Source organism: Colletotrichum abscissum (genome assembly GCF_030869225.1).
Source record: "Colletotrichum abscissum strain IMI 504890 chromosome Unknown Scaffold_13.1, whole genome shotgun sequence".
NCBI classification, from domain to species: Eukaryota; Fungi; Ascomycota; class Sordariomycetes; order Glomerellales; family Glomerellaceae; genus Colletotrichum; species Colletotrichum abscissum.
In genome coordinates, this window is record NW_026850021.1 from 385,821 (window position 1) to 397,982 (window position 12,162).

Here is a 12,162-nt window from a genome sequence, read left to right on the forward strand (position 1 = left end):
TTAAACTAGAGCTTAGGTTAGAAAAGATAATAAGAATAACTATATTAATATAGTTACCCTTATTATTTTTATAAAGAGGTACTATTTTTTTAAACTAATTAAAAATAGAGAATATTATATATCCCTAAGAGCTATGCGTCCGTATTAATTCGTTATGCGTCCCTATTAATTCCCTTTTTTATAATTTACTTTTTTAAAAACTATATTATTATTAAAGTTATAAGTAATATTAAGTATTTTATTATCCTCGGCTTTAGCTAGTTTATTAATTAAGTTAATAAGTTTTTTAGAATTAAATAAAAAAGTACTTAAGGTTTTAAAAAATATCGTCGTTTTTTTTTTATTATTTAGTAAGTTTTATAAAGTTAACTTATTAAATAAGAGTAATTAAAATATTATAACTAGCTAATTATAATAAGTATATTAATAAAAACTAAGACTACGAGTACTAAGTAAATAGTATTATAATTATAAATAGCTTCTCTAAAATTATATTTATAAATTATAAAATAAATAAAGCTTTAGTAATTAATTATAACCTTATTAAAAGGGGTTTTTAATAAGAATAACTAAAAATAATTATAAAATTTAATACTAAGTTAATTATTAAAAAAGCTATAAAAAGTCTATTCTTAAGCCTAGCTTAAGTTTATATTATATATAAGTCCGCTTATAAATATATCTTTTATTAATAATTACTTTTATTTATTAAATAATTACTTAATAAATACTAATAAGCGATTACTTAAAGTAATTATAATAATTACTTTATTACGTAATTACTACTTTTTATTTATATATAACTTATTTATAATTTTTTTTATTTTATAAGAATTACTTTATATTCTTATATTTTTATATATATAATATATTATAACTATTATAATTTTATAAAGTAAGTCTTAGTTTTAGTTATATATATTAAGTTATAATAGTTATTATTAAAGTTTAAAAAGAGAATAAGTAGCTATTACGTTATTATTTAAACCTTAAGTATAATTAATATAATTATAGCCCTAGTTTTAAAGCTTTTATATACTTTTTATTTATTTTTATATTCTACTTTTATTAACTACTCGGGCAGTTCTTAATATTAACTATATAGTATTAATATATAATATTAGTAAATATTTATACTATTTTAATAAATTTTATATACTTTTTATATTATGAACTTATTAAAATAGTTAAGGATGTTAATAAAATTATAAGTTAATAAGTTAGGATTTAGGCTCGTAATATACGTATTATTATTTAAAAATAGTTTTAAAATCTTTATTTACTTAGTAAAATATTTATAACGCTAAGGCTTATATTTGTTTTAGTATTCTGCTTTTACTAGTTACTCGGGCGATTCTTAATATCGGTTATATAGTATTAATACACGGTATTAATAAATACTCATACTATTTCGCTAGGCTAAGGCTTATATAAATTAAAAAAAACTAGTTAAATAATTATTAATTATAATATTAATTAATTATTAATAATAATAATATAATAAGATTATATATATATATATATATATATTATTTATTATAATAATAAATATATATATTATTATATAATATTAATATTTTAATTATAAATAATTAGTAAATTATATTAAATATATAATTATATAATAAGCTTATAATTTATTAAAATAAGTTAATAATTTATTATTTTATTATTTATTAATTAATTTATATTTATAAATACTATAGAAATTAAAAAAATAAAAATATTTAAAAAGTATTTAAAATATATTAAGGAAATATTTAAAATATATTAAAGAAATATTTAGGAAATTCTTTAGAAACTTTTTAAAAAATTTTAAGAAATTCTTAAGAAACTTTTAAGAAATTCTTAAGAAACTTTTAAAAATTTTTTAAGAAATTCTTAAGAAATTTTAAAAAATTCTTTAAGAAAATTTTAGGAAAATTTTAAGAAGATTTTAGGAAAACTTAAAGAAATTTTTTTAGGAAACTTTTAGGAAATTTTTAAGAAATTTTTAGGAAATTTTTAGGAAATTTTTAAAAAATATTTATAAGTAATATATTATTTACTTAGTATTTATAATCTTAACCTCTATTTATATATTTATTATAAATATTTATTTATAATATTATAGTATTTTTAATTTATATAATACTATTTTAAAAAAATAAGTAAAATACTTTTATTTTAATAAACTCTTTATTTATAAACTTTCTTAAACTAATTATTCCCTATTATCCCTTAACTTTTAATTATACTTTTTATTTATTTATATCTTTAATAAAAATTTAAATAAAAATAGCGGGGTTTATTTAGGAATCCGTTTTATTATTATTAAAATTATTAGTAGGGGTAAGTTAGACCGGCTTATTCTTAATTATTTTATTATTCTAACTTATTTACTTAGGGGTCTTAAAGATTTTTAAAAATAATTAATATTAAATATAATAATATATAAATATTAATAAAATAACGTATTAAAAATATCCTCGTTTAGTACGAGTTTAGGGTAATAATACTTGTAAAATACTAAATAAGTTAGCTCGTATATATTAAGGGGAGGATAGGTTATAAAATCTAATTAAGAAGAGCGTTAATTAAAAAATAAGTTATACTTATTATAATTAATAATATTTTACGATTTATAAACCTTATAACTCTTCTCGGGGCCGAGCTTAATATTTATTTTTATCTAAATAACGTCTTATTAAAAATAGTTAGTCTTATAAATTAAAAATATTTTAAAAATATTTCTATTTATAGTATTATCCTTTTTAAAAAGGATAGTAAATAATACTTTATTATTTATAATAACCTTAGGCTTTTAGGGGGTATTTAGGGGCATATCCTAGCCCTTTATAAATAATATTATTTTAATATAATATCTTATAAAAAACTATTAATAAGGCTAAAAATATTAATATATAATAAAAAATAACTTATAAATAACTTCGAGGTTAATAGTAATAAAAAGGGATTTTTTATAAGAAATTATAAAGTTAATATAATAACCCTTTTTAAAGTACTTTTTAAGTATATTAAAAAACGACTAATAATAGTTATTAAAATAAAAGCTATTAGCCTCTAAATAATAATAATAAAGTTCTCTTAATAATAGGATTACTTAACCTTATTATTATAAAAGTAAGTAAATAAATCGTATATTTAATTATAATAATAAGGATAAAACTTATATTATCGGTCTCGAATATAAAGAGATTTTAAGGCCGGCCCCTCTTATTATTAATATAAAACTTAAAACTATTACTATTATAATAATAAAAAAGTATTATAAAATTAATTTAAAAATATTTCTAATTAATTATTAATAAATTTTAAGTACGATAGTAAGTTTTATAATAAAAATTCTTAATAAAAGTCGTAATAAAGGGTAGAAGTTTAAAAAAAGGAACGTAACTTAGCTAGGATAAAAGAAAAATATAGGTCGGAATTATTTCTTATTAATTAAGTAGTAGTACTCTAATTAGTTATAATTTATTTTTAAAATATTTCTAATCTAAGTATCTTAAAAAAAAAAAAAAAAATCTAATTAGTTAAATTTAGCCGGGATTTATTAATATCTAAGTACTTATTATTATATACGGGACTCTTACTTTAACTAGGGGGGGTTATTATTAGTTTATATATAGACTCCCCTTAAGGGGCGGCGTCTCACTTAACTTATTAGTAAAAGAACTTCGGTAGCAGGCTCGCCAGGGCTTTTGACTCACTCGGCATCTTTGAGACTTTGTACATGTACTTTGCTCTCATCCAAATTCCGTCGAGTCTGCTTAACTTAAGCTCGTTCACACAACCAAGGGGTTGTGGAGGTATTGAACTTTAACTACCAATCAACATCGACCTCTATAGCAAACATGGCAACGCAAACCGCAACGGAGTTGCAGACATTCAAGCCTGCTCCGTCAACACCAGTCACCTTACTGCGAAAAAGCCATGACGCGCCACCAGACTTCCAACAAGCCCCCGGCGGCCTAATGACCACCGACTCAGAAGAGGAAGCAGCAACGAACGCCCCCGTCCTGCTCTCCAAAACCCGAGCCGGCATCGTCATCGCCCAAGTCTGCGGTCAGCTCTTCTTCAGCAGCTTCTGCAACGGCATCATCGTCGTCGCCCTACCCGCCATGCAGCACAACATAGGCCTGGACGAAGGTCTCCTCGTCTGGCCTAGCTCCAGTTACTTCCTCACGGCCGGATCGTGTCTCCTGCTCGCCGGCTCCGTCGCCGACGTCGTCGGGAACAAGCGGGTGAACCTGACGGGCTCGTTCTTCAGCGCCATATTCGCCATGGCGTGCGGTCTGGCGCAGACGGGTGGCCAGATCATTGCGTTCCGGGCTCTTCAGGGTGTGGCGTATGCTGTCATTACGCCTTCGTCCATCTCCATCATCTCGACCAACATGGAGGAGGGGCGGCCGCGCAATATGGGATTCGCATGCATGGGCTTTTCCCAGCCGCTGGGGTTCTTGTTTGGGCTGGTTCTGGGTGGTGTGTTTACTGATAATGTTGGATGGCGACCGGCTTTCTACCTGGCTGCGGCTGCAAGTGCGGCTTTGTTCTTGGTTGCCATCTGGGCATTGCCGCGCGACCTTCAGACAAGAAATGACCTTTCTATCTGGAAGCGACTTGTCAAGGATATTGATACCGTGGGAGTAGTCCTGGTCAGTACTGGCCTAGCGACCTTGTCATATGTGTTGGCGTAAGTACCTGATCTATGCACAGCTCGGTGAACGAAATGGTTAACCTGGCACAGATCATTGTCAGCCGACATCAACAATATCCGTAAGCCAACTAGCATTGCGCTTCTGGCAATAGCCGGCTGCTCTATTCCTTCATTTGTCGGGTGGATGCATCATCGGGTGAAGAACAATAAGACAGCTTTGATTCCCAACTCGCTTTGGAGCAGCTATGTGTTCACCAGTTGTTGCGTCATGGTACTTCTTACCAACGCTCTCACCAACTGTATGGAGCTTTACAGCAGTTTGTTGTAAGTCGTAATGGCACTGTTTGGCGGACTTCTTGAGTAACGTAAACCAGCTTCCAGCAGGTCCAGGGCTTGTCAGCAACGGTGGCATCAGTCCAGGTCGTTCCATCTCTCGCCGCTGGTGCACTTACAAGCATCGCAACCGGTATCTTCGTCCATCGCATGCCCGTCTTATGGATGCTATTGATCTCATCGGCAATGAGCACAGTTGCGCCGCTTCTCATGGCCCTCATTCGCACCAACCAACTGTATTGGGAGAACGCCTTCTTCGCACAGGTAAGCAAAGAGAACGCCCGTAACCTAGACTATTTTCAGGCAACACCCATAACCTACGACTTTCATCCGTTCAGTCTACTTTTCGGCAACTAAGATATCCCCATGTAGATCCTCACCCCCATCAGCTGCGACATTCTCTTCACAGTCGGCCTCCTCATTGTCTCCGACGTTTTCCCCAAACGCATGCAGGCCCTCAGCGGCGCCGTCTTCAACACGTGCGCTCAGCTCGGCACAGCCCTCGGGCTCAGCGTGGCGCAGGTCATTGCCTCGTCTGCGACTAATGCCTCTTCGTACGCTGATAAGTCGTCACCTGATGCCCTCATGGTAGGTTACAGGGTTGCCTTCTGGGCCATGTTTGGCTGGATGATGTTTGTCTGTCTCGTTTGTGTGTTTGGAATGCGCCGGATAGGTGTTATTGGTGTGAAGCGGGATTAGACTCATCCAGTCTATCACAACCTGCACGGTTCAGCCACCTTAAGGAGCACATATAACGAAGTTTCAAAGCATGGCTGGCGTCTTTAGACCTTGCGGACAAGACAAAAAGGCATATTGGAATCACAAAACGATAGGCAGATCAGATGCATGATACTGGAAATACAGATGACGCATGTAGAAGTAGGATTATTTTGAAGCAAAGCATGGAGCCTTTTGCGTTTCGACCTGAGTCGATTCTAAAAGTCCAAGCAATACTAGAGAGTTGACTCGGTAGAAACATGTAAATCTTCTGACCTAACACTCTAACTGCAGACATAACCCCTTCCAGAGTAACTCGAACATCTGTCGCCATACTGCAATTCCAGTTGAGGCCTTAGTAGTAACGACGACTGGCCTCACTATCCCGGCTAGTCTCAGTGCTCTGCTGACTTCCCCCGCCGCTCACATTGACAACAACAAGCGGTTGCGACCTTTGCCGCTCCTGCTCGCGTTCTCTTTCACGCTCGGCTTCGCGGTCAGCTTCTCGCTGTTCATGGTAGGCATCTTGGCTGCATCCATAGACGCAGTAGGTCTGAGAGTCCTTGATCTCGCGGTTGCAACCGGGGCAGCCTTTCGTCATGGTTGCGGTTTGGTGTTGTAGGCAGGATTGAAAGGTTGAATTTTGGATTTCAGTAAGGGAGTAAGCAAGACTTTTAGCAAGTTCAAGTCGAGCTCGTTGATCTGGGCTTGAAGATGGGAATTTGACTTTTTGAGGAGAGGAGGCAAGTTTAGTTTGACGACTTGGACGGGACTTGTTGTGGATTATATACCCTCAACTTCAAGCTGGATACGATTAATTACATTTTCTTCATCCACATGATTCCTGGTATGTATGACAAAGGAGCACAGAGACAAATGTACCAACCACCACACAGGTCCAGGTACAACTTCAAGTGCACACGCGGCCTCCCAGCCTGATCTTTCAATCAGGCTATGCACTGTTCATTGATAGTCAGTCTGCTTCACCACTGATAAGATGGCGTGAGGCCAAGGAGGGATCGACGTTCATCTCTCGGGTATTAGGTGCACCCGAACCTCTAGACTCATTCATGTCGGGCGCTGTAAAAAAAAAAAAGAGGTTCGGGTATGAATGATATATCCGATGCCCGGGATTTTCATGTTCTGACGGCTCTGAGCTCACATGGCAAGACAAGGCTAGACGATAGGGTAGGTGGGTGGGTGTTGCTGCCTACGGTAGGCTCTGGCGGTGCGATTGCCACAAAGTCACTAGAGAGGGGTAGTTAAGGTGGTGGAGGATCCGCAGAGGACTGGATGCGGTGTCCTTTTGTAATCAGCCTATGAGGCGTGGCATCGAGAAGGAGGTGTCGGGACTACGTTATAGGGGCTGCTTACTCTCGACACGTCACAAAATACGACAGGATACCATTGAAGTAGAAAAATGACCACGTGTGATTGAAGACCTCGGCGAATTCTGACATTTTATATACGCTCTCTACATGTTAACACTTTGAGATTCAAATGATGCGAGTACGTATCTTAGACAGATAATGTTGCCGATTTGACACGAACATAAGGGCAAAGTTGGTTCAGCTTCCAAGACAATTAGATTACGGTTTTCTATCGATTTCCCTTTGAGCGAGCGCGAGGAAGATCAAATTGAGAATCTTTCAACGTCAACATGTCAAACGGCAGGTTCGTTTCGTTCTCGAACCAGGATCTCCACCATTTTGCGAAATTGACAATCAGGTCCTAATAATAATGACGAGATCCATGATGTCCATGATGCCCATAACCATACCCGTGTCCCCGATTATACCCTCCTCCTCCTCCTCCACCACCGCCGGAACCGAGGTAAACAAACACAGGCGGCACCCTGCTCCGTTCCCTCTCCCGCATCCTCTCCATCTGGCGCTGGCGTTCGCGCTCCCGCCGACGTTTGTTCTCATAGTAGGCGACCTGGCTGCATCCGTAGACGCAATAGGTCTGGTAGTCTTTGATCTGGCGGTTGCATCCCGGGCATCCTTTCGTCATGTTGGCGAAGCGAGGGTATGTTGGCGTTTGAGATTTTGGAGTTGGATGTGTGTTTGGTTTGAGGGATTCTGGTGGTATGATAGTTGGCTTGATAAATAAGCTTTCACTCTGAGCGATATTGTTTTGAGCGTAATTGACTGTTTGTGATTACTAGAAGAGTTTCGGGGGCATCGACCTTCGCATTTGGGCGGAAGTCTCCCGGTCTTTATGCCCCCAAGACCCGACCCTTCGACGCAAACGCCAACAGCATATCCCTCACGCAGGATCTTTAGACCCGACCATGTGCCATCGATCCGCATGCCAAGCCTGAAACGAAATTCGAAGCGTCCTGCCGTGAATACTTCCCTTCTTGTTCTGGCCAGGATGCGTACGTCACAAGCTAATACAGCAAGGACACATGCTGGGTACACTGCGGCTGATAGGAGCCGAACGTACGAGGAATCTATGCAAGCTGACCGTCTCAGACGACCGCTCGTGTAACACCGCATGCAAAGACTCAAGATATTAGTAGGCATTTTGAGGTCGTAGTGGTGTCTCGGACGAGGCTGTAGGATTCACGGAGTGTTGAATAACCGCGCGGGCTCTTATGTGATTCTGACCAATGTGACACGGTACAGCTAACTGCCAACGTGCGACGTTCTGTCAAGAAAAAGGTGAACAGCAGCTGAATGATCACCCAAAGATGACGGATGTATGAACCTTACTAAATGGTAACGTTACCGTGAAGCAAGTGGCTTGACCCGATGGGTGAAGACTTGTCCAAGTACATCCACAGACGGATGTGATCACAGGAGAATATTGTTCGCAAGAGATTTATTCTCTTGACAACATAAGGTCACCAAGTACTATTGTTACACCAACTTAAAACGAATGTAGATCAAGTATTAAAACTTCCATTAGGTGTAAACACCGGATAAAGACTAATGTACAAGCTTGTGCTGTAGGGTATTGTAGTTTCTTCAGCGAGGCCGTTAATCATAACTCTCAGACTCCAAGACTCCAGCTGAGCTTCTGCGGAGATGATAGTCTCCATTCCTGTATTTCATGGTGTCAAAACCATTTGCCATCTAGGCATGCATTTCTCAAGATGGGATTAAACCATCGCATCGGGGTGGCGAGATCCAGAGCCGACGGGCTTGCGGGATCCAACGGGCTCGCCATAGTCGTTCACACCGGCGCCAGTGGAAGCACTGTGGCCGTGGCCGTGGTGCTTCTCGCGGTGCAGGATACCACCGCCGCCACGCTTGCCCCAGCCGGCCTTACGAGTGAAGACAGCATCGTACAACTCAGCCTCGGCACCATAGTTGAGGGCCTGGCCGCGGTTCAGGGGGATGTGGTTGAATCGGAAGTCCCAAATGGCAGCGTAGGTCATGCGGTAAGAGGAGAAGGCGAAAGTGATACCGATGGCGGCACCAGCGAAGATGTCGTACCAGTTGTGGAACTCGTCAATTGTGAGGGCGCCACCGATGAGGACGGCACCGAGGATGGGGATGTAGGTGATGATCAGCTTCCACATGGCAGGGTGGTAGTCGGAGAAGACCTTGAACTTGGCGTTAAGGTACAAGTAGAGGTATCCGAAGCCGGCGAAGGCAGCAGTGGTGTGTCCACTGGGGAAACTCTCAAGAGAATCGTTGATCTCCTTCATGTCGCCGGTGCAAACCTCCTTGGTGACGTACAAGCTCTGGAACCCAGCGGCGCTGTAGCCAGTACGGGCGATGCCACCCTGGCTGCTAGTGACACGGGACAGGTCGGGCTGGCAAGCCTCCAGGAAGTGAGGGCGCAGACCGCCGATCAGGAACTTGATGAAGACCTGGAAGACGGCGGCGCAGATGAGGGAGTAGAGGAGGCCGATGACGGCGTTGTTGACATCCCAGAAGGAGCGGATGCGGATTTGCATGAGAAGGATGATGCAGATAGGGATGACGGAGGCCAGGAAGGCAGCAAGCCAAATGGGGACGACTTCGTTGCGCATGGGGTAAGCGAACTGGGGGTAGACGACTTCACCATCGGCGAAGGTGACGGCGAAGGAACGGTTCGGGGCGGGAGGTGCCATGTAGATCTAAACATTGTTAGCGATGCTTGGAAATGCGATGTTGAGACGTAATGTAACTTACTCCGAGACCGATGGCGCCCATGCAGATCATGGTGATAATGTCGATGAGGGTGCCCTTGAGCCATTGCCCGAAGCTGGGACGGGTAGACATGGAGTAAGGCTCAGCGCCACGACGCTTGCTAGAGACGCCGTTATGGTGACCGTTGGCATGGCCGGTAGCAGCAGCGCCTGCGGGTGCCGCCTCGCGACGTTTTCCAAAGATGCCCATGGTGATGTTTTTTTTGATGATGTTGGTGTTGTTATTTTTGGGTGTTGTGCAGTGTCGTATTAGAGGTCTTGCCAAGCTTTGGTGAAGAAGATGCCAAGACGGGATGGCTGTGCTTGACTGCTTGTGCCTCGCCGGGAGCTGCAAGAAGTGTCTTGGCGAGCTGTGATGGATGGGAGAGGGTGGCTTGACTGTGAGGGATGAAGGGAGAAGAGAGGGCAGAGGAAGGGGAGGGAGGTCGACTTTAAGCTTAAGGAATAAGGTCCGGGGTCTACAGTCTGTGGCAGGCAAGAACGATGTTGAAGTGACTACCGCTGGTGTCTTCCTTCCTCTGAGTGTTCATGGTTAGGTACCTTGGTACCTCGCGAGTTTGGCTTGACGTCATGTTTGTTTAATCCCAAAATGGGACGAAAAACTTGGGAAGGCGCACACTGTTGGAGGAGATGTGGGATGTGGGATCGAGGGCAGGCGCGACGCACGGCGCACGACGCACGACGGAGCCATACGCAGCCATACGCAGCCATATGTCATTCCAGCCGCGGCTTCATTTCAGGCTTTTGCTAGGGGCGGTAGGTAGGGCGCTGGGCCGTTTGTTACGGTACCTCACTTCTTGAACCACGGAACCAGTCGAGACCCCAAGACATGGGGTGTTCTCTGTGTGTACCTTTGGACTGTAGCACGACGGACATTGGTTCACTTTCAGCTTCGGGACCTTTTGGGAGGGGGGACATTTCAAGCCAGGGCCGTTCCTGTTACGCACTAAAACCCCGGATTGTGGCTAGTGACTAAACTGGCCCAAAAAGTGACTTGATTGTCTTAGACATTTTGGTCGCTGAATGTATGTATCCGTACCGTATCCATACGAAATGCCAGCAGAAATGATACGAAAAGAGAGAGCAAAAAAAAAGTCAAGCCACGCGCCAGGTACTTAGCGAAAGTAACGTACTGCATCACAAAAAAAAAATAAAAAACACCAACGACGTCATGCCGCCTCGGACGCGTGGGCGGTGGGCACATCTACACATCCTTGGCAACGACCGGGTCTGTTCCCGCACTCCACAGAGTGAGCGAGCTTCTCAATCCCTGTCAACCGGCACCTCAGATCCGACGTCTCCAATCAGAATCCCGGACGACATAAGATTGGAAAAGGTCTGGACTTCCATAGGATGGTGATGATGCGCTACTCTCTGCCAAAGGGCAAAGGCGTCAAGCCACGCCATACGAGATGAGGCGTAATAGTAGGTACTCCGTATCTGTTTTTCTTCCTCTCTTGCGTCTGATTCACAGTGGAGAGCATAGCATAGCATAGCCATCAAGATGTACATGTACTCAGACAAAAGTCTACGAGTGGCATAGGGCAACCTATTTCCAAGGACGTCTGTCTGCACCTGAACTACGGCTGACTGCATTGGGCTTGACAGGGTAACGGGGCGCCAAACGTCCAGAGACATCTCCCGCAAAAGCGTCGCCGATCCCTTCAGCATGTCCTGCAACCTCCGTATCAGGCTTTACAGGCATCCTTTTGGTCTGTTGGCTCGGCGGGCCTATCAAGACATACATGTATCCACTGTCCAAAGCAGACATGTCATCCTCGGCTCCGCTGTGACGATTCTCGTAGAGGCTCAATCGTTTGTCAGATGAAAACCTCAGAGCCAGGACCTCACGTACTCACGTAGCTACTCAAAATTTGGTTCTAATCCCTGGTGACCGGACTGGGGGAGGGTCGTCCGTAAGGCATCGTGGTACACGGGCATTCCAGGGGTCGCTCTCGAGGGGGACCAAAAGGTCCGGGACGTTTGTATCGACGATGGCCTGTGTTGTTAGCGCCCTCGTGCCACCTAACTACCACTTTGATGTTGCACCACCGACAGGGGAACTTTGATGACCTGAACACATTCTTCTCCGAATGGACACGGCAAAGATTCTTCTTGCTGGTTTCGCTTTTTTCCGCACTTTGCATTGGCAAATGTGAACCTTGAGGCTCACACTATTGGTTGCTGTTTCATCAATCTCGAAAGGGGTGAGCCGGTCACAGTTTAGCTCCAGCTCTGGTAGCTTAAACCAGCTTCATGCATTCATGATTTTAGACATTTTCAGCATTGAGACCTGGGCAACTACACAAAA

General features: G+C 41.1%; 4 protein-coding genes across 4 annotated transcripts; 1 reads left to right on the forward strand and 3 right to left on the reverse strand.

Annotated features, from left to right (window-relative positions):
* Window positions 1–3,854: 3,854 nt before the first annotated feature.
* On the forward strand, window positions 3,855–5,689 carry CABS01_06289 (uncharacterized protein; the record flags this gene model as incomplete). The annotated part of the gene is made up of 4 exons (XM_060539655.1): window positions 3,855–4,693; window positions 4,748–4,981; window positions 5,032–5,254; window positions 5,363–5,689. 4 exons carry the CDS (start codon window positions 3,855–3,857, stop codon window positions 5,687–5,689), a joined length of 1,623 nt encoding a protein of 540 aa, XP_060404192.1.
* A 373-nt stretch (window positions 5,690–6,062) lies between these two features.
* On the reverse strand, window positions 6,063–6,308 carry CABS01_06290 (uncharacterized protein; the record flags this gene model as incomplete). The annotated part of the gene is made up of 1 exon (XM_060539656.1): window positions 6,063–6,308. The coding sequence occupies one exon, from the start codon at window positions 6,306–6,308 to the stop codon at window positions 6,063–6,065; it is 246 nt and encodes an 81-aa protein (XP_060404193.1).
* A 661-nt stretch (window positions 6,309–6,969) lies between these two features.
* CABS01_06291 (uncharacterized protein) lies at window positions 6,970–7,720 on the reverse strand (the record flags this gene model as incomplete). Its single annotated transcript, XM_060539657.1, has 2 exons — window positions 6,970–7,024; window positions 7,488–7,720. The coding sequence occupies 2 exons, from the start codon at window positions 7,718–7,720 to the stop codon at window positions 6,970–6,972; spliced, it is 288 nt and encodes a 95-aa protein (XP_060404194.1).
* Window positions 7,721–8,813: 1,093 nt separating this feature from the next.
* CABS01_06292 (PAP2 superfamily protein) lies at window positions 8,814–10,041 on the reverse strand (the record flags this gene model as incomplete). Its single annotated transcript, XM_060539658.1, has 2 exons — window positions 8,814–9,779; window positions 9,835–10,041. 2 exons carry the CDS (start codon window positions 10,039–10,041, stop codon window positions 8,814–8,816), a joined length of 1,173 nt encoding a protein of 390 aa, XP_060404195.1.
* Between the last annotated feature and the right edge of the window lie 2,121 nt (window positions 10,042–12,162).